Source organism: Alexandromys fortis, unplaced genomic scaffold (genome assembly GCF_014885135.2).
Source record: "Alexandromys fortis isolate MF-2015 unplaced genomic scaffold, M_Fortis_MF-2015_v1.1 scaffold_237, whole genome shotgun sequence".
NCBI classification, from domain to species: domain Eukaryota; kingdom Metazoa; phylum Chordata; class Mammalia; order Rodentia; family Cricetidae; genus Alexandromys; species Alexandromys fortis.
In genome coordinates, this window is record NW_026068137.1 from 588,930 (window position 1) to 611,466 (window position 22,537).

At 38.8% G+C, this 22,537-nt stretch overlaps 1 protein-coding gene across 3 annotated transcripts in view; it reads right to left on the reverse strand.

Moving 5' to 3' along the window:
* Nucleotides 1-6,062: 6,062 nt before the first annotated feature.
* The window catches only part of Sh3yl1 (SH3 and SYLF domain containing 1), a 40,025-nt gene continuing 23,550 nt past the window's right edge, over nt 6,063-22,537 (reverse strand). For all 3 annotated transcript variants that reach the window (XM_050126543.1, XM_050126544.1, XM_050126542.1), the window contains 4 exons: nt 20,842-21,004; nt 20,111-20,186; nt 7,571-7,627; nt 6,063-6,413 (listed from right to left, as the gene is read on the reverse strand). In XM_050126543.1, coding sequence (XP_049982500.1) covers nt 6,223-6,413; nt 7,571-7,627; nt 20,111-20,186; nt 20,842-21,004 — 487 coding nt within the window. In that variant the 3' untranslated portion in view covers nt 6,063-6,222. The remainder of the gene's footprint in view (nt 6,414-7,570; nt 7,628-20,110; nt 20,187-20,841; nt 21,005-22,537) is intronic.

The window sequence follows — 22,537 nt, forward strand, 5'->3', positions numbered from 1 at the left end:
AAGAAATGAAAAATTCTCTTAAAGAAGTGGAGAAAAAGAAAAACAAAAAATTCAAAGAAGGGGCTGGAGAGATGACTCAGTGGTTAAGAGCACTGACTGCTCTTCCAGAGGTCCTGAATTCAATTCCCAGCAACCACATGGTGGCTCACAGCCATCTATAATGAGACTTGGTGCCCCCTTCTGGCTTGCAGGCACACATGGAAGGAATGCTGTACACATAATAAATAAATAAATATTTTAAAAAATTCAAAGAAACAGAGAAATCTAAAATGGCTGAAAGACACTTAAGGAAATGTTCAACATCCTTAGTCATCTGAGAAATGCAAATCAAAACAACTCTGAGATTCTATCTTATACCTGTAAGAATGGCCAAGATCAAAAACACTGATGACAACTTATGCTGGAGAGGTTGTGGGGAAAAGGGAACACTCCTGCATTGCTGGTGGGAATGGAAGCTGGCACAGCCCCTTTAGATGTCAATGTGGTGATTTCTCAGAAAATTAGGAAAAAACCTTCCTCAAGACCCAGCAATATTACTTTGGGGTATATATATCCAAAGGATGCTCAATTGTGCCACAAGGATCCATGTTCAATTATGTTCATAACAGCATTGTTCGTCATAGCCAGAACCTGGAAACAACCTAAATGCCCTTTGACCGAAGAATGGATATGGAAGATGTGGTACATTTACACAATGGAGTACAACACAGCAGAAAAAATAATGACATCTTGAATTTTGCAGGCAAATGGATGGAGCTAGAAAACATCATTTTGAGTTAGGTAACCCAAACACTGAAAGACAAATATCACATGTACTCACTCATAAGTAGTTTTTAAACATAAAGCAAAGAAAACCAGCCAAGAAATCACAATCCCAGAGAACCTAGACAACAAAGAGGACCCTAAGAGAGACATACATAAATCTAATCTACATTGGATAGTAGAAAAAGACATGATCTTGTGAGTAAATTAGGAGCATGGGGATTTGGGAGAGGGTTGAAGGAGAGGGAAAAGGCAGAGAGGGGAGTAGAGAAAAATGTATAGTTCAATAAAAATCAATAAAAAAAAAAACAAGAAAATTTGCAGGTAAACTGCTGGAACTAGAAGAAAAGCATACTGAGTGAGGTAACCCAGACCCAGAAAGACAAATATAATATGTACTCAGTCATAAGTAGTTATTAGACATAAAGCAAAGGATAACTAGCCTACAACTCCAGAGAACCTAGACAACAAGAAGGACCCTAAGAGAGATACACAGGGATTTGCCACACAAGCAGAAAAAAACAAGCTCACTTGAGTAAACTGGGAGTTTGAAGGGGCAGTGGGGAAAGTAGAAGGGGAGAGGAGAGGAAGTTAGGGAATGGGGAAAATGTATAGCTCAATAAAAAAATTATAAAAAAAAACCACAATGACTGGAAGCAGCTTAGGGGGAAAAAGGTTTATTTTAATTTACAGCTCATATTATGAAGGGAAGTAGGGACAGGAATTCAAAACAGGAACATGGAGGCAGGAACTGAAGCAGAAACCATGGAAGAATGCCACTTACTGGTTCGTTCTCCATTGCTGGCTCAGCCTGCTTCCTTATACCATCTAAGACCACTTGCCCAGTGGTAACACAACACAGAGTGGTAGGCTGGAGCCTCCCACATCAATCATTAATGAAGAAAAAGTCTCCAGAGTCCTGCCTACTGGTAAGCCTGGCGGGGGCGCAATTTCTCAGCAGAGGTTTCCTCTTCTCAAATGGCTAGCGTGTGTCAAGTGGTCAAAAACCAAAGCAAAACACACTGCAAAACAAAACTAATCAGAGCACGGGATTTTCACCTTTTATCTTGTTCTTATTTTACCAACAAGTCTACTTTCCGTATGCCTTTTTGAGCACTACATCTAAAATTATGACCTCCTCTGAAGGAAACGCTAAGACATTTTCCAGACTAGTAGGCTTTAGGTCTGAAGCCAGGGCCTTTCTCTTAGAAACCCAAAGACTCCAGAATTCCAGTCTGGTAGATCAGGTTTCGTTTCAGTGACAGCTGTCCTGCCTGACACTCTTGCATGAGACCACCATGAGGTGTTTATGCTCTGCACTGAAAAGCAGGGCTAATTCTGCACAGACCAAGAGAAATGTCTGTAGGATGTGTACTTGATGACACACAGGTGTCCAGACTAAGAGAAATATCTGTAGGACATGTAATTGATGCCACACAGGTGGCCATAGGAGCTGAGCCCTGGGTCCTAAGTCTGGCCTCTGTTTCCATTTGTGTCTGCTGGGAGAAGGGGCAGCACCTTAGAGGATAAGGCTATAACCATTTCTAGGGAGCTCTAACACCCTTCTAGACAGCAACGAATTGGGACCCACAGACTTAATAAAGGACCTATGTGTCTCCTTAGTATGATGGATTCATGTCCTGTGGGTTGACAGAGCTACAGTCAACTGCTGTGACTCTCTGGTGCTCTGGCCTTCGCCAGCATGTATGTCCTTATCAGGAAGGCAATGGGTATCACACTGCCCATCACCCTTGGCTAGCTATGTAGCTGGTGAAGTTGGTGCTCCCTGGACAGTGGCTTTGTCTCCTTTCTCCCTCTCCCAGGATCACAGCAGTAAGAACAGATCTATATTTGTTTGCTAGGGCTTATTAAACATATTTCTAAGTGTAAAGAACTTTTCTTATTAAAAAGTGTACATTTACAGCTGATGTCTCCCGTACAGACTGGGCAGCCCTGTTATCAGCTGAATGTATGGTTTCTTTTTAAATATATACTTTTAAAGTGTGATTAAATGACCTATTTCTACTGTTTCACTCTCTGACTTTTCTTTATTTCAGTAATATGGAATATCTTTGCAAATTATTAATTAACCCCCAAATTTAACAGATATGCTTTGGCATGTTTATCACTGAGCCGATAACTGTACCAACTTCACTGAGCTCATTTAGTAACCAGGTTCCTAAGGTAAATCCCAGAGCTACTGATCTAAGCTTGGGGGAGTCTGTCTGGTTGGCATTCATTAGCTAATCCTTGGCAGAAGACTGTATAAATTAAAGTCAACAGTTTTGAAACATAACATAAGCTATTTTAAATTTTTTTGTGGCATACAGTTGGGGAATGAATACCCTTTGGCACTAAAATGAATAGTCAACACAGTTCCTGAAGTTATAGGCCAATTAGAGTTCTTTCACACTTTTCAAGGACCAAGCATAAAAATCAAACAAGTGTTCATGAGATTATAGCAAAAGCTGTAACAATTACATCGTTCCACTCGTTGATTCTGCCAGCAGGATTTAGCCTAAGAATCTCTTCATTCCTTCCTATGAGTGTAAGCATGGGAAGTTGGCCCCAGACTCTGTACTTGCCTCAGAGCCTCTGCCAGTGCCAACTCAGGCGATTGCACACTGGAGCTCTGCTAGGGTTGCCCATGGTGACTCAGGGAACTGCTGAGTCACCCACGTCATGGCCTCGTGCATTCAGAACTCTGAGCCAACGTTACACCTTTCTCCATTTAGTACTTATTTAAGTACTTTGTCTTCAATTCCTTTCTATTTCTGACGAACGTTGAGCACAGGTGTAGCCTCAACAAATCTCCCTGTTTTTAATCACAAACTACATCGGAAATGTTTCCAGATTCTAGTACTGACTTCAGATCTTTCCACGTCATTACAAACCCACAACTTTCCTTGGATGTGTCTGGTTAGATCCCTAAAATAACATGAGAAAAAAGAAAAACCTCATCTTCCTTTGGCTTCTTTTCTAGTTTTACCAAGCTTACCCCACTTCTCCCTGTGATGACTTACTCTGTATGGAGCACAAACCTTATTTGCTGGGTAGATCCTGCTTTCTCGACTTCCATCTGTTTATGACCACAGCCAACTTATTGATGGCCTTTTATCCTGCAAACCATTCTGTTAACATACAAACCTCTAAAACATCTATCTGGACCATGTTCACAACCTTTGTTTCTCATTGCCCATCTATAGTTGTAGGACGAGGGTATTCCCCGTCATGAAAATACAGATATACAGAATGAAAACCTCCTCCATGGGTCTCTGCACTCCTAGGTGCAACAATCCTTCCTTCCACTTTCACAATCTCTCTAGCTAAAATACTCTTTGTTTCTTCTGTTTAGAAAATATTTTCATATATCCAGTATATTCTAATTTTACCTAAAGGTTCTTTCTAAACATCTATTTTAGTTGAAAAGTAAAATTGATGTCTTAATATCATGTCTGAGAAAATGTAAACATTGTGGCATAATTAAATCTACTTACAGTATACATCATGGGGTGAAAAGACTTAAAATCGACTGCCTTAGTAATTTTCAAGAACAGGACACATCATCACCAAGTATAGTCAGTCACCATGTTGTACAAGACACCTGAATCCTTTAGAGTTTGCTCACTCCTTGAGTCTTTAGGCCACATACTCCATGCATGGGCCTCCCAAGCCACCTTTGATGGAGCTACACCTGCTTCTATGTGCTACCAATAACCTTCTTTATAGTATTTCTCAGTGTCTAAGCATACTGCAGCTCCTTAGCTTTGACTTAGGACTTCATTGTTCTTTTTCTTTACTAGGTTAGCTTCATTCAGTTTTTCTTCAACAAAATAGGTGGTCTGAAAATACCTGTGGACCAGCCCTCGGGTTTATCTGTCCATATGTTCACTTGACCTGTTAGAGAGAATACAAACACCCCTGTAGCTTTGAGAGACCGCTCCCCAGACAACACAAATCTTTCGGGATCTGGGTTTCTCAGACAGGGCTCAGCAAATGGGACAGTGGTCTGGCACTCTGTGCCCTGAGAGGGTTGGGCAGGTGTCTGAGAAGAAGGCACTCAGAGGATGAAATCTAGGAGGAAGACAGGGCCGAGAGAATCAGCATTAGAAGGCATCCTGAACACTGTGCTGTGTCTGTGCCAGGGAGCCGCCTCAGCATCTGAACACACAGGAAATGCAAAATAAGGCTTCTTTGCATGTAGTGTGTCTTAGTTATACGGACATTCCAAATGGAAAGTAGAAAAGGCAGAGTTCTTTGTCATATAAGGAAATGCAACATTAGTTGTTAAGGTTTAATGATTTCTTTACACGATCAACATTGTTCTAAGCATTTTATGTAATCATGAAAAGTGGAGAAACTGAGGCATAGAGGTTGGGTAAATTGTTTAAGATCAGTCAAGAGGCTTACAAGTTAACCACAATATGTAAGTCCTTGTACAGGGCAAATGCTTCCAGCGCTATGCAAGGTGATTTGGTCTTGCTCACTTCAGAGGAGAAAAGGAAGTGATCCATTTTCTGCCAGCTATACAACGTCATGATGATCATCATCCTCTAAAGACAGGTTAACAGGGGAGGAGTGAATGAAATATATTTGATTATTATTTTACTGGACATCTTTTATGGGAGTCTCCAGACTGATTTATACTTAGGTTCTATGAAGAATGGTCAGCTGTGCATAACTGCGGCTGGCAAAGGGCCACCACCTGATGACATTCCTTGCCTGTGCCTAGTGTGGGTCTTATGATTTAGTAGGCAAAGCACATTAGAGAATTTCTTTATAGTTAGTTCCAAGACGGAAAGACAGAGGACTAGGGGATGGTTATGGTTTCTAAGCATGAAGATCTGCTTGGAGAAAAAGAAGTTCTAGTTTCTAAGATATTTCGTGGGGCACAGAAAGCCAAGTTTCTATGGTTTGATTTGGAAGACAATGGAAAGCAAAACATTGGCAGGGTGGGAAACAGATACAGACTTTCTTCCCGAGGCTCTGAGGCCCCTCTACTCCATGGAAGCCTCCTCTTCTTTAAGTTCACAAGCTTGTTTAATTACTAAAACCTTGTTAAATGAAAAGAACAAACCTCTACCCTACCTAGATGTCCAGAGGTTGACCCATGTTCATAGAAAGGGGAGCAGTGCTCCCCAGCCATGATTGGTTTGCACTAAAACCGTGGTAGTGAGGAGTTAGAGTACTCAAGGGTAAGCGGGCTCTGATGGGCATGAAAGACATGGCCATAAAAATTGCTGATGACAACTGTAGAATGGTTTATGTGATTAAATTAATACAAAGAGCTTAGCGACAAGTTAATTTAACCATTTATTTATATGTAGAGAAAAATCTTCTTTAACTGGATAAAACATTGGCAGAGCAAAGAAGTGTTTAAACAGATTAATGCAAATAAATGAATCCTGTCCGTGTAGAAATATTTCTGAGCAATTATCAAATAACAAAATAGCATGAACCTTAATTCATAGTTACATAGTTGGCTGGAAAAATTCCAGTTTGGCCTCGAAGTTTTCCTTCCCACCAGTCAAAATGTGAGTCAGTCTTTGATATAACTGTGATTCTGTCTCCCGCTTGAAAATTCAAATCCCCTGGCTGTTGTCCCTCGAAAGAGTAGAGTGCTGTCACCTCTATTGGCTGATTCAAATTGCCTAGAACAAGAAAATGACGTTGGGTTGTAAATATGTTAGGAAAGCAGCTGAAGTATGGCTTGTAAAGATAGAAACTGAGCAGTTAGGGTTTAATTTTGGGTTTTCTAACGGGTGTCAGAACCTACACTGGAGAATCTCAGTGAGGTTCACATAACAGACTTAGAATCTTCTCCTTTCTAAGATGGAAGACAGAGATAGATCCCAAGGATCCACATGATAGAAGGAGAGAAGTGGCTACTGCAAGCTGTCTGCTGGCTCCCACAAGTGCTTTGCCTGTGTGCACCGACTTAGAACAGAACCACGGCCATGGGATCACAGCAGGAAGCAAGAGGGTGTTGCTTGTGTTCACTGACTTAGACCAGAACCACTGCCATGGGATCACAGCAGGAAGCATGAGCCAGGAAAACAGGAAAAGCTAAAAGACCCAGGTTCACCAAAAAAGACATTGAAAATACGTTCATGTTTGTGATAATATTTAACATTTTCATTACCTGCTTTTTTGACAATATTACTTATCCTCACACAAAATGGCCAATTCCTCAATAGTTTATAAATTCAGTAAACACATAATTTGATGACTTTAGTGGCAGAAGTTTAGGACGCTAAATTAATGACTATTTAATCTTTGGCCTCAATGTGTGTTCGATTCTTTTTTTTTTTTAAAGTGCTTAATCCTTTCAAGAAAAATTTCTAAGGAGTATTTAAGAAAAACAAGTTGAGAAATATTTTTACTAGAAAACCATGGGCTGCAAATGGCAATGATGGCTCCCGCAGTCTCCACTGGCCTCTCAAGGCCTTCCAGAGAACAAAGACATAGGACTTGTCACTAAAGAATATCTACAATTTAGAGACTTGAACACTTTCCTATAAATTTCCATAACTCATCAAATTAACTGGAAATTTTGTGATTGTAGGGTGCTTACAGATCATTTTTTTAAAAATATTTATTTATTTATTATGTATACAATATTCTGTCTGTGTGTATGTCTGCAGGCCAGAAGAGGGCACCAGACCTCATTACAGATGGTTGTGAGCCACCATGTGGTTGCCGGGAATTGAACTCAGGACCTTTGGAAGAGTAGGCAATGCTCTTAACCACTGAGCCATCTCTCCAGCCCCCCTTACAGATCATTTTTAAGCAATACAGTTTTACTTACCAGTTTTCTCACGATAGCTAGAAAGCTCAGGATATAGTTTATATTCATTTCCATTACCTGTTAAAATAAAAATAAATAGGGGAAGATTTAAAAGCTTATTGCAGTATATAAAACACACAAAGCCATCAAATCCTGACCTTGTTAAAGGTTTAAATGATTGGGCCGGGCTGTAAGCTGAGGGATGCCTAAACACCCCTACAAAAGGCTATAGACAAGGCAAAGTAGCTGAAGGGCCTGATCCTGCCCCATACACATCTCACCCAGAAGCAACCATAGAACACTTTGTTGCAGCCCCACAGAGAATCTCCAAACACTCCTTCTTGTTTAACCCTTAAGATAATTTCAGACATCACTTAGATGAGCCACTGTCCAGCTTCTGCTAGATATCTGAAGATCGGGATGGATTTAAACAGTCACATGACGTATGCTGACAACCCATTATAATACCAGTTATTTAAATTAAATAATCGCATTTCTCCTTTTGAATGACAGACTATAAACCACAGTGATCTGAATCTCACTATGGTTGATTAAAGAGAATCAATCGGCCTTTCCTAGTAGAGGGAATGTACAGCACCCGCTTTCAACCTTTAAACAATATTTCCATGCTCTTAGCTGGGCTGGCTCTGAGGAATTCCTCCATGAACTAGAGGCCTGGAAACTGTGTCTCATAAACCACTTCTCTTCATAGGCTCCTGCAGCCTCATACACTCTGAGGACACAGGCACACCGTGGAGTTCATAGAAAAGGAAGGTGATATAGGTATCCCAGGAGAACCTACTTGAAGAAACTGACTAGAAATAACTTTGGGTAGATTACCACATATTAGGTAAACATATACCAACTAAGGTTTCCTCAACTCTGAAATGGAAACCATGATTCTACTGTATCAGGACAGAAATCTAAATGAGAAGACAAACCAAAAATTTTACTGAATGACATGAAATAACATCTCTACAAATAGAAAGCATAGACAGGGGCAGAAAAAAAAAAGTCCCACAGCATATTCTAGATAAACACTAAGTATAAAGAACAAAAAAGATACTGGAAGCTGCAAGAGACAAACCATAAGTCACATATACAGGAAACCCCATGAGAATAACAGTTGATTTTTCAAACTTTAAGATTTTAAAAGCCAGAACCTGGCTAAAAGACTGTGGATCCCAACCTAGACTACTACATCCTGCAAAACTATTTACCACACTTCAAAAGAGAAAGAAAATCATTCCATGATATAAACAGACCAAAAGAATTAATGTCCACCAAATCAGCCCAACAGAGAATATAAAAATGGGAAGCAATATCTTGGGTTGAAGAGAGGAATAAGTATAGCCAGGACACTAGAGAAAGAAAACAAATGAAGCTAAAATTCCTGAGATACAAAACAGGGCTAAGTACACAAACAGGGAAAATCAGAAACCATACCATGAGAGCAACAAACACACACCTTTCAACAGTAACTTTACACACTAGCGGCCTCAACTTCCCAATCAAAAGACACAAGTTAGTGAACAGATTAAGGGAGAAAGCCCATTGGTCTGTGTATAAGAAACTCATCTTACCTTCAAAGATAGGTATTGCCTTAAAGAGAAAAGATTGAAGACACAATGCCAAGCAAATGAGGTCAGGAAGCAAGTAGGGGGCCACTATCCTAATCTCTGACAGAATAAACTCTAAACAAATTAATTAGAAGAGAAAAAGGACACTTCATTCTAATCTGGGCATAATTAACTCAGAAGACATTGCCATCCTAAAATAAACAAGTAAATACACACACACACGCACACACACACTTAAATTCTGGCATATCCAGTTTCATAAAGCATAAATGGTGGAATTAAAAACAAAGATTAACTTCAACTCATTAATAGTAGGTGATAGCAATACCAAATTTTCTCAAAAAACAAAACAAAACAAAACAGGCTATCTGGACAAACAATAAGCAGAGAAACATCAGAACTAATATCACCAAATATCAAATGGACTTAACCAAGATGTACAGGATATTCAACCTAAACACCAAAGAACATACTTTCTGTTTAGCAGCGCATGAAGGTTTCTTTAAAGTAGACAGTTGCTGGGACATAAAACAAATCTTAAATTAATAAAAAAATCAAAATAACACCTTGTATCCTACCTGACCACTAGACAATAAACCTTAACAAACAACAGCAAATAAATACACAAACTCATGGAAATTAAACTGCAAATTACTTAATGATAAATGCAGTCAAAGACAAAAATAAGAAAGAAAATTTAAAATTCCTAGAACTAAATTAAAATGAAAACACAACACAAAAAATGCCTCCAGAACACATTAAAAGCAGTTCCAAGCCTATGAACTTCAACACCAATCAGTGTGGCAAGATAACTGTCTTGGTGGTAACAACAGTTGTCTAATTGGACTTGAGATCTACTCAATAAGAAGAAATTCATGGCTGGCATTGTAAACCTAGTGGCTTGTGATGATATAGACCTAAGGGGAGAACCTACTACTATCAATTTACTAAATGAGTGTAATCCCTAACTGCATTCTAAATACTTATCCTTATGCCCACAGACAAGTGTAGTTCTCATCCTTCATCAAAGAAGCTTCTTTTCGCTGTAGAAGACCACACTAGAAATCCATAATTTGTCCAAATGCAGAGAAAAAGGAACTGTGGTATGCTTAGCACTTAATGACATATTTACAATACATCTCCTGCCCCTAAGACTCAGACAGCACTGTGGAAGAGGTGGAAAGATTGCAAGAGCCAGGACACCAAGATATCTGCTGCAAGATTGCCTTCTAGATATTATAGGGAAGCCATACCCACAAAATCTCAAAAATATGGCTGTTTAAAAAGAAAGACCAGAAAATGATAACACCAGTAGAAATGCCAATGTAGATGGGGAAAATGACATGGGGCTCCACCTCTAACTAAAGAGCTATAGACAATTAGTGGGTGCTGAAGGAGAATTAGTCTTCCACAGAGATAAGCAGCCTAAGTCAGACTCAGCAGGTTTCATTTCCATATTCATTTGCATATATAAAAATAATGATGAAAGAATAAGGACTCATACACTTGAAAGGGGGTGGGGAAAAGGAGGAAATGAAGAGGGGGTAATTATGTGATTATATCTTAATTAAAAATTTAAGACAAACAATAAAAAACAAAAGCAGCTCTAAGAGGAAAATTTTTGCTACCAACACTAAGTCAGGAAGGTGTCTCTTAAAGGAGCCATGCCTATGCACCTACATTAAAGTATCAGAAAAAACTAAAATAGATGACCTAATGATATAACTCAAGAATTTGGAGAAGTAAGAATAAACCAAACCCAAACACAACAGATAACAAGGAATTGCTATGAAATAATCCTCTTTTGCACTGTAAAGATTTGTCACTAAAATTTGGCTTAATAGAATACAGATTGGCCAGTAGCAAAGCAGGAAGTATAGATGGGGCAATGAAACTAAAGATGATAGGAAGGAGAAGGGTAGAATCAGAGGAGTTGCCAATCATACACAGAAGGAGCAGGAGATGAACATGCCATGTCAATAATGGTACCGCCACATGGCAGAGCATAAATAAGGAATATGGGCTACCTGAAAATATAAGAGCTAGTTAGTAATAAGCCTGAGCTATCGGCTGAGCATTTATAAATAATATTAAGCCCAATGTGGGACAAGAATTTCCACAAAGAATCTGAGAAAGATTTAAAAAATAAAAAGGATTTTAGACATACAAAAAATGGAATCAAGCAAAGCTTGTTAGCAGCAGAATTTTCTTGGGTGAGCTCTGTTTGCTGGTGGCAAGCAGAGGCATGGCTCCTTTAAGAGGCACCTTCCTGACTTAGTGTTGGTAGCAAAAACCATGAGGGTCTTTTAAGAGGGCATGTTACAAACTTGAATAAAGTTGAATGAAGTTTATGAGCAGTCGGTGGCATGCTACTCTATGGTGGCATGGACCCAGAAACTCACCAGAGTTGAGATGGTAAACATGGCTCCCACTGGTACTACTGCCACAAAGCTAAGCTCTCACAAACCAAAGAATGGGGCTTAGCAGTTTAAAGACTTATGTGGTTATACATTAAAGAGATTCAGGAGAAAACAAAAAACAAAAAGCTTCTAAATGGGCTTCAGTGTGTTTAAAAATATACATAGACTTGGTAGAGAAAAGAAAAAGGATAGAGAACGTTCTTAAATAAGAAATAGAGTAAAAAAAATATAATAAGCCACGAAAAGACGGGAAATACACAGAGTCTGGATTATGTATATTATTGTGTTGTCTTTAAATTTTTCGCCTGCTGAGAGACCTTACTATATTAAACCAACCTATATATTTTAAAAATATCTTGGTGTCAAAATTTAAGTCAATGCCAGGCGGTGGTGGCGCGTGCCTTTAATCCCAGCTCTCGGGAGGCACAGGCAGGTGGATCTCTGGGAGTTCGAGGCCAGCCTGGTCTACAAGAGCTAGTGCCAGGACAGGCACCAAAGCTACAGAGAAACCCTGTCTCGAAAAACAAAAACAAAAAAAAAATTTAAGTCAAAAGATATGTTACTTTGGGAAAGAGGATCTGCTTTTATTTCCACAGGGAATGAGAGGCTCTAGATTCACTTTGAGTTATGAAAATTCAGGTTTGACCAAGGAAGACCCCCACAAAATTTTCAATCAGAACAGATGGTCCACATGATTCAATGTTTCAGAGTGCTTCTGTTGTAGTTTCCTCTGAGTTCTTCATCCAGAACAGCTTCAAGGTATCTAGTTGAGATGATCCAGCCTCACGGGATCATAATCCTAAATATTCTTAGGGTCCCCCAAAGATTACCACTGCCCCCAATCAACAGTTAGTAGTCTAGAAAACTATGCCCAAATTTCCAAAAGTAAATTATGAATGTCTGTTATCATTTAAGGTGGTTGGTTACAAGTTGTTACTGGTAATGGTCAGAAAAAAAGCTGAGCAAAGAAAATTAAATTCAGGAATCTTGTATTAAAAAAATGGGGGGGGGGATGACACAGGAATGATGAAATAAAAGGGTACATTATTGAACCTATTTTAATCCAAAAAACAACTATTAATCTACAAATATTTGACATGGGTATAGATTTTAGCTTATTGATACAAATTTAAAGTTATTTTTGCTATACTGTATGTATATTTATACTCTTATTTAAGGTATTATGTTTATGCAGCTCATTTATAAATGTAATATACAATTTAAAAATACAGACTCACAGTCACCTATAACAGTCAAACTCATAATCATGTTAGGTATGTTTACAAGGTCATACACAGAGATAATTAGATAGGTGGCCTTCAAATGCTTCAAAGGCCTACAGGATATGGATTTAATATATTTAATTACCTAAGGTTTTTCATGACAGTGAGACACATCTGCTCCTGGTCAATAGCCTGGCAGGAAGTATAAATGGGGTGACCAAACTAAGAATAATGAAGAAGAGAAGAGCTGAGTCAGAGGAATTGCCAGCAAGATGCAGAGAGAGCAGAAGATGAACATGCCATGCTAATAAAGGTACCGCCACATGGCAGAACATAAATAAGAATATGAGTTAACTTAAAATGTAAGAGCTAGTTAGTAATAAACCTGAGCTATTGGCTGAGCATTTGTAAATAATATTAAGCCTTTATGTCAGTTATTTGGAAGTAAGCAGTTGAGGCAGAAAGCCTCTGTTTAAAAGAAATATTAAAAACCAAAGCATAAGCCAGGCAGTGGTGACCTACTCCTTTAATCTTCACAGTCAGGTACTGTGGGATAATGCTCTTGTACATTGTAAAGATTTTTCACTTATATTGGCTTAATAAAATATTGATTGGCCAATAACCAGGCAGGCAGTATAGGCAGGGCAACCAGACTAGGAGAATTCTGGGAAGAGGAAAGGCAGAGAGACAAAGTAGTCAGCCAGGCACAGAGGAAGTAAGATGAAAATGCCTCATTGATAAAAGGTACCAAGCGATGTGGCTAAACATAGATAAGAATTATGGGTTAATTTAAGTTGTGAGAGCTAGTTAATAATAAGCCTGAACTAATAGGACAAATCGTTTATAATTCATATAAGCCTCTGTGTGTTTCTTTAAGACTGAAAGCTACAGGACCAGGCGGGATAGAAACTTCCATCTATACTGGGTGTGTGTGTGCAGAGGCAGGCAGATCTGTGCGTTCAAGGCCAGCCTGGTCTACAAAGTGAGTTCCAGCACAGATGGGGCTACACAGAGAAAACCAAACCAAGCAAACAAAACCAACAACAAAATAAAACCAGAGTATAAATAAATGAAACAGAAACAAAGAACATAATATAAAGAATCAATAAATCTAAGATTGACTCTTTGAGAAGATAACTATGATTGACAAGCCCTAGTTCCAATTAATCAAAAGGAAGAGATAACCCAAATTAATAAAATCAGAGATGAACAGTGAAGTATTACCATAGACATCAGAGAAATTCAGATTATATGGAAATACTCTAAAAATCTAGAATTCATTAAGTTAGAAAATTTTAAAAATGGACAAATGCTGATGCTGTGTTAAAGGAGCAGCAGGTGTCAGCCCAGCAGGAGGTGAATCCCCATGTGTGAGTCTTAGATAGACTAGGCCCTGAGACCTCTTGCTTCTGCTGTGCCTTTACATGTTTGCTGCTGCAGCTGTTATATTTCTCTGGCATCTGACATGGCTGAATGGGTGTGAAGAGACCCTCACTGCTTGTAATGCAGTGTGTTTATCTCATGGAAATATTCTACTGGGCGTTTTTACCTGTGGAATATTATGAAGACGATTTCTTTTTAAGCTATAGAGTCTAATCAATGATAACAGTTTATAGAGAGTTTTGATGATAAAAAATAAAACAAGGAAGCGCCACACAGCTAGAGCACACGTGTTTCTATCGAGGAGCTGTATAGACTATGGCTCAGGTTAATGGTTAAGACAAATAACTGAGTCCCAGTAGCCCAGCTAGTTTAAATTCTGTTAACTCTAATGTTCACAGGTTTCAGAGGGCATCATAGCTGAAACAAAGCTTTGAAAATAACTTAAAGTTAGATTAGATGTTTTTGTCAAATATCTTTGAGGTGAAAAACCTAAAAAGACAATCTAAAATGTCTTTTAGAAAGGCACATAGTTGAAAGAGGAAATTGTTAAGGTCAGGGAACAAGCACAAAGCAACCCGATATTACTAACAGATGTACTTTCCTGGTGATCAAGGGTGATGATTAATTTCGTATACCCATTTTCCCTCAATCTCTCGATATAAAAAACTATTGATGAGTGGGTATGTACCATAAAGATTTGAAGTAGAGCTGACTGATTCTTTTTACATTGGTGTTTTAAGATTCCTTCTATGATTACCTCTCAAGATAAGTAATAGAGTGATTGGCCCTTCCTTTGTAATGGCAAAAGGCAGCTTGCCAGTAAAAGAATATCTTGCTTGACCACACACTGTTAATCTTTAACAAGTTGCTTGGGCATGAATATTTGTGGGTTCTTGAGATAATTTGTTTTTGCTTGTAATATTTAAAAATTTTAGTTATGTAAGGGATAGGTAAAACATGCTTTTTTTTTAAACTTGTATTCATTGTAATCATTTACCTGAAAAACAAATGTAACCACACTGTAATTTTTATGTTGCCTGACAGATTTTGCTGGGGTATATAAGGTGTCAGGGAAAGAATAAAGATACAGTTAAAACGAGTTAGAAGGAAAACATCAAAAAATGAGAGTATTAAATGAGTTAGAAGGAAAACATCAAGAATGAGAGAAGGAAATCACCATAAGAATAAAGAATAGATAACCAAAAGAAGAATAAAGACAGTGTCTGAAGGAAACCATCAAGAGAATATGTGAGTGTCTTTCCCCTAACCCTCCCAGATAAAACAGTCTTAGTATGCACCGCCTCTGTGGATGATCTTTGAGCCCTGCTCTGCTGAGGATTCATCCAAGCCACCTAAACTAAACCAAGAAGAGATCAACATCCTAAACAAACACATAGCAAATAAGGAGCCCAAAATACTAATGAAAAGCCTTTTGCTTGTGGGGGTAAAAAAGCTCAGGCCAGATGGATTCACAACAGAAGTCTATCAGACTTTCAAAAAAGATCTATAACCAATACTTCTTAAATTGTTCAAGACAACAGAAACAGATGAGCACTTCCAAACTCCTTCTGTAAAGCAAGTATTCCTATGATACTCAAACTAAATAAAGATACAGCACCAAAGAAGATGATAGGCCAATATACCTGATGAACATAAACTCAAAAATTCTCAATAAAATAATTGTAAAACAATTACAGGGTTATATAAAACAAGATCATCCACAACAATCAAGTTAGCTTTACCCCTGAGATACCGGAATAGTTCAATATATTTAAGTCAATAAATGTTATAAATCATACAAATGTACTTAAAGACAAAAAGGATCACAGTATCATCTCAAAAATAGGACCTTGACATAAAACATCATGCCTTCATAACAAAAGTACTAAAAAATAGTAGACCAAGAAGGTACATACCTGAACCTAAATAAGGTTATATATGATAAACCCATAGCCAACATCATCCAAATGAAGAAAAACTTGAAGCAACCTCATTAAAATTAGGAATGAGACAGGTCTGTCCACTATCCCCACTTCTTTTCAATATAGCAATCGGAACCTAGCTAGAGCAATAAGACAAGAGAAGGAAAGTAAAGTGATTCAAATAGAAAAAAAAGTCAAATTATTCCTATTTATAGGTGATTTGATATTTTACATTAAGAGATCACCAAAATTCCACCAGAACACTTCTAGAAAAAAACTACTTTCCACAAACTGGCAAGATACAAAATCAGTTTCCTTTTTAGATACCAGTAACAAACATCCTGAGAAGATGATTTAAACACTCCTATTAACAATAGCCCTAACACACACACACATACACACACACACACACACACACCAAAAAAGAAGGAAGAAAAGAAAAAAGACTATCGAAAGATGGCTCAGTGGTTAAGAAAACTGCCTGCTATTCCAGAGAACTTGAATTTGGTTCCCAGTATGCACGTGACAGCTCACAACTACCTATTAACGCCCATCCCAGGGATCTAACACCCTCTTCTGGTCTCTATGTGTACTGCACACATTTGATACACACATACACATGCAGAAAAGACACCAATACAAATAAGATGAAAATAATTAAAACATCTAGGAATAAACCTAATCAAGAAGGTAAAAGACCTCCTACAATGAAAACTTTAAATCTCAAGAAAGAAATAGATGAACACATTATGTGCTGGAAAGACCTTTGTATTCACAGACTGGCAGGATTAATACTGATAAAATAATGACCATCCTACCAGAAGCAATTTAGAGATTCAATGCAATCAAAATACATTCTTCACAGAAATAGAAAAAAAAAGTCCTAAAGTTCATATGAAGCCACAAAAGACCCTGGATAGCCAAAGTAATCTTGATAAAAAAAAAAAAAAAGAGAGGTATAACCATGCCAGATTTCAAGCTATATTATAGAGATAAAGTAATAAAAACAGTATGGTACCAGGGAAAAGGACAACATGTAAGTCAATGAAACTAAATAGAATTTGTGCGTACATAATTATGATTATCTAGCATTTGACAAAGATGCCAAAAAATATACGCTGGAAAAAAGACAGTTTCTCTTACAAACACTGCAGTGAAAACTGGATGCCCGCATGCAGAAAAATGCAATTTGATTAGTGTCTATGATACTGCATCAAAATCAACTTTAAATGCATCAGAAACCTCAATGGGAATCTTGAAACGCTAAGACTGATAGAAGAAAACATAGGCAGAACCTACAAGATAAACGTGTAAAAAAGGGATTCTTGAATGGGACTACATTTATCCAGAGACTAAGGTCATCAATGGACAAATAGGACCTCATGAAACTAAAGTAGATCTGTGCGGCAAAGAGAACAATCATGAGAAAGTCTAAGGAGTGGAGAGACTAGACGGTTAATATCCAGAATACATAAAGAACTCAAAAAAAAAAAAAACCAGAGAATAAAGGTAACAAACCACCCAATTATAAAGCGGGCCAAGGATCAGAACAAAAAGTCTTCAAAAGAAGAAAAAGAATGGACAAACGGTAAAGAAATATCTTTAAATGTTTAACACCCCCCCCCCTTTTTTGAGATCGGGTTTCTGTGTGACTTTTGAGCCTGTCGTGGAACTCACTCTGTAGACCAGGCTGGCCTTAAACTCACAGAGATCCACCTGCCTCTGCTTCCTGGGTGCTGGGATTAAAGGTGTGCGCCACCACCACCTGACTCACCATTCTTAATAATTAGAAAAGGCAAATAAAACCTACTTTCATATTTCATCTTACTCTCGACCGAATGGCCAAGATCAAGAAATTTAAATAACTGACACCAAAGGCTAGAGAAGACGGGGAAAAGGAGAACCCTTGTTCGCTGCTGGCAGAATTACAAACTGATACAGCCACTATGGAAATCAGTGTGGAGACATCGCAGAAGCTAAAAGCAGAGCTACCATGAGCCAGCGACATTACTCTTTGGCAGTTGTCCGGGAAAGAAGTGAAACTACGAAATTTGCAAGGAAAACAGATGAAACAAGAAAACATGGCACTGAATGAGGCAACCCACACCCAGAAAGACGATCGCCACATGGTTCCCCTTACTTGTGACTTTTAGGATGTCAGCACATATCCTGGAGAGACCCGCCCTCAGACCAGAAAAGTAAAGAGGGACAGTGGAGCACAGGAGAAAGAGCGCTGCAGAGGGAAGCAGCAGGCCAAGGGCACTGTGAGGGGGGGCATGGGAAAATGGGGTTGGGGAAAGAAGGCAATGCAGAGAGCACAGGAGGAAGGTTACTCAACACTGAGGATGCTTGAAAAAGCCACAGGGAAACATACCAACACACACATGAAATATACATATTTGTAGTTTAAATGAAGTTATGTCACTTGGGGTGAAAATGATCCCTCCAAGAGTTATCTATAGACTTGCTAACAACACCCCAATACTAGGCATGGGAATCTTCTCTTCCATTTGTTGGTTAGGGGAGCCCAAGAGTCTCCAATAACATTACATTACAGGCTATTATGCCCTTTGCTGTCTCCCAGAACTTCAAGGTAAGATCCTACTGCTAAAAACACTACTTTGGACACAGGGCTTGGTGGAACTGAGCAGGAATCAACCTGGTACCTTCTTCCCTGAGGAATACCTGAGGAATACTGGAAGCTCCTAGGCAAGCTGCCAAGGGAGAAAAGCAATAAGTCCCAGCTGTCTGTAAAGTCTATGGACTCAAACAAGGACCATCCTGGTAAGATATTCCCTGTGGTGCAATAGCGGAGTTTTACAGCTAGTGGCAATAGACAGCCATCAAACTGGATTTAAGCCTTACTAAGTAGGAGGGAATTCATGCCTGGCACTGGAAAGCCAACTACCTATAGCTGATGATGTCATAGTCCTTACAGAAAACCCTACTACTGCCATTTTCCTAAACCCGTCTAAGTTTTAACTGTATTCTAAACACTTCTCTTTATGTCCATAGATAAATATAGCTCTTGTTAGTCATCAAGGCTTCTTTGTGCAGCGGATGGAAACCATTACAGACATAGTCACTACTGGTCAAAATGCAGACAACAACTGACTGTTGGGTACTCAATCTTAGTCGCTATCTACAATGCAACCCCTGCCAACAAGGTGCAGAGAACATCATGGAAGAAAGGATGGAGTGATTCTAGAGACAGACAACGGAAATAATAGAAGGGATGCAAACACTCCACATAGACACAGTGCATGTATATGCACGTGCATGTCTGTATATATATAAACAAAAAATAAAAAGGAAGAGGTTATAAATTTGAAAAGGAATTGGAAAAACACAGGAGGAATTAGAGATGAGAAGGGGTGGAAATGGCATAAAGACAGTGCTCGTATATGAAAGCCTTAAAAAATCTTTTTAAATTAAAATGGATACAACAAGAAGAAACCTGAATGCTTATAAAATCTAATTTCACCTAGCTTAAAAACACTTCATGGAGACCCTGTAATCCTAGGAATATACAGCAAAATAAATTGGACATTTAAAGATTCTTTTATCTTTATTTTATCTATATGAATGGCTTGCCTGTGTGCATGTGAACCACACATGGGCATTGTCTGCAGACACCTGAAGAGGGGGCCCCATCCCACACAACTAGAGCTACAGATGGTTCTGAACCACCAAGTGGGTCCTAGGAGTGGAGATGAGGGTCCTCTACAAGAGCACCAAGTGCTATTAATTGCTGAGTTATTTCTCAAGCCGTATATGATTTTCAAAGTTTGAATATAAATTTCATTGTAGATTTAAGACAATATCCTATGAATGAGAGAAGTCATCACAAATTACAGCAGAAACTCATATATGAAGCTCTATGTTATGGCGTAGAAAAAGCTGAACATTGATTTTTCTCTTAAACGCTCATAGTACTTCAATTTGATATTGAAATATAACAATAGTATTCATTTTCTTAATATTTAAAGATTGCTAAACTACTGTTATATTTAAGCTGCAGTAAAGTACTTACTCTGGGGGCCATTCGGCTGGACGGGAGCTAGGGATTGCTGTGGTCTTGATGATGGTTTTGGAGGTAATTCCTTAGCCTGGAAGACACATGAAGAAATACACAAAGTTTTAAAAATCTGCTTTTACTTATGAGAATAGGATGATTTTGCCTCTAGCCTGGTTACTGAGCAGGTTTCATCCTCTCTGTTTATTATCTGGGCTCCCAGAAACTCATGTGTATAGACAGGACTGGACGAGAGACTCGGCTAGGGGTTCATCCACTTTGTACTTGCACTTGAGACCCCTTCCCTCTGACATTCGTGTGTGGTCTAGTACACGATTGCACTTAAGCCCACTCCTCCTTGGACATCTATGTGTGGTCTCCAGGGGCTGCAAGTCCAGTGATATGGTCATGGGAACAGTCAGCAGAGAAAGTGGTGATAACTTCAACTCTATACATCAATTTCACTCTGCACAACAGGGCTCAAGTGGAGACCCAGGGAAGAGAGGTCCAGCTGGTATTGGTTATCTAACATTACCAGACTTCATCTTAAGAGACATATGTTTATAGAAGACAAACTATTCTTAAAATATGTACAATGTCAAAACTTTAGGGCATTTTTGTGGACTTTACTTAAAGAAATCATAAAGGAAGCTCAGTATATCAATGGGAGCTTGATATCAGAGATCGTGGGTCCTAAGACTGAAACGCCTTAAGCTCACGGAGACAGACAGGAAGCCTTTCGACAGCACCTTCTTGTGCTCCCGCGCTGCCTTCCTCAGATTGATGCGCTGCCCTTCGTTTTCATACTTCTCAGTAAAGGAATTGAGGATTTCATAAAGATCTTCGGCTTGTGCAGGCTGTGGAACATCTCCAAACAAAATGTCGTAAGCTCGAATGTCCTGACAGTAAAATCTAGTAAACACAAAATTAAGAACATGTCTGTAACATATACAGACAAGCTTTGGGGGTAAATATAGGACATTCACGTAAATGGGTAATTACTCTTATGAAATCCGTCAGATACCACAAGACTTACCCCGTGTCTAATTCTTGGATACACCCCAAGCTCATTTTCTAAATCAACGAACATAAATATTGATATATACTTTTCTCCATAAAAGAGCATGCCAACTAACACACACATTTATAAGGAAATACATAAAGTACACATATTTTCATAAGATTTCACTTATGCACTGCCAATGGATGGACCCAGGAGAACTCGCTGGACATGGAGAACCACGAGAAAAACCTGTGATGTGGATGTGTGCTTCTCTGCTTCTGCACAAACAGGGTCCTGTGCTTCTACTCGAAAAAAACCTCAGCGCCGCCTGCCAATGCATCCAATGCGTCCATAAGAGCCAACCAAGGCTTTAGAGAAGACGCGGAGCCTCTGCCCCTGCTGTGGCTACGAACAGCTCCTCTCTGCCCTTCAGAGCTGGGTGGCACAGGAGTTTGTCCCTATGTTTACTCATCCCTCTTCCCTTCTGATTCTAATTCTGTGCCGCTAGTGTAACACACACCCAGGAATCAGTAAAAGTTGGTGTATTTGTCTTTACCAACTTTGCTTAAACCTCAAATAAAAGCTTAAGACTGAAAAAAAAATTATCTTCGTGCTTTTCTACAAAATAATTACTATACATGGCTTTATGATTTCTTTAAAATGCTTGCTTTTATCAAAATTAAAAATCTGCCTTGCGAGTTTTAAAGACTTGCAGTTCTTTAAAGGGATTATGGGAGGCAGTTTACCTAGGATTTAGCTGAGCTATAGAGAGAAGACTGCCAAACACCTACGATGACGAGTTCCTAAAAGCATTTTCAAGTTCATGAAAGTGGACAGACACATCACTCTTGCTTCTATAAGATAAAGATTTTTGCAAACCTTCATTTCCCTCATTCAGACTAGCTCTGATTTACATGTAGGATAGCAGTATGATATTTTACTCTTAGAAAAACTGGTGTGGGAATTCACTCCTTCATTGCAATATTAGTCCTACTGACAGGGCCCTGTGGGGCACCAGGACACTGGCTCCCTTGGACGTGTGATTCTGGTATTGCTGGTGTGATTTCTCAGATCCACTGAGGAAAAACTATCCAGACACAAGATTAAAGAAGCTCTGAGACAACAACAAATAGTTTAAAAATCAAATTGGGTTTTGAATCAAAATTGGTTTCTATTTTGTATGGAAGAAGACAAACCCACAGTCTGGTGATAGGAATACTCCTTCACAGCGAGGCACTTCTAACAAATCCACAAGACTATCTGCTGTGCTCACTATAAGGCTTGGTAATGTCATACTGTTTCCTAATGTCATAAATTTTCCCGGCCATCAATTTATGTGCTTATTATAATGTCAAGGCCCTCTCCTCTGCAAAAAACTAAAACAACATAGCTACAATAAATACATGTCATGACTGTAATCTTATTTGGCAAAAGAACACTAA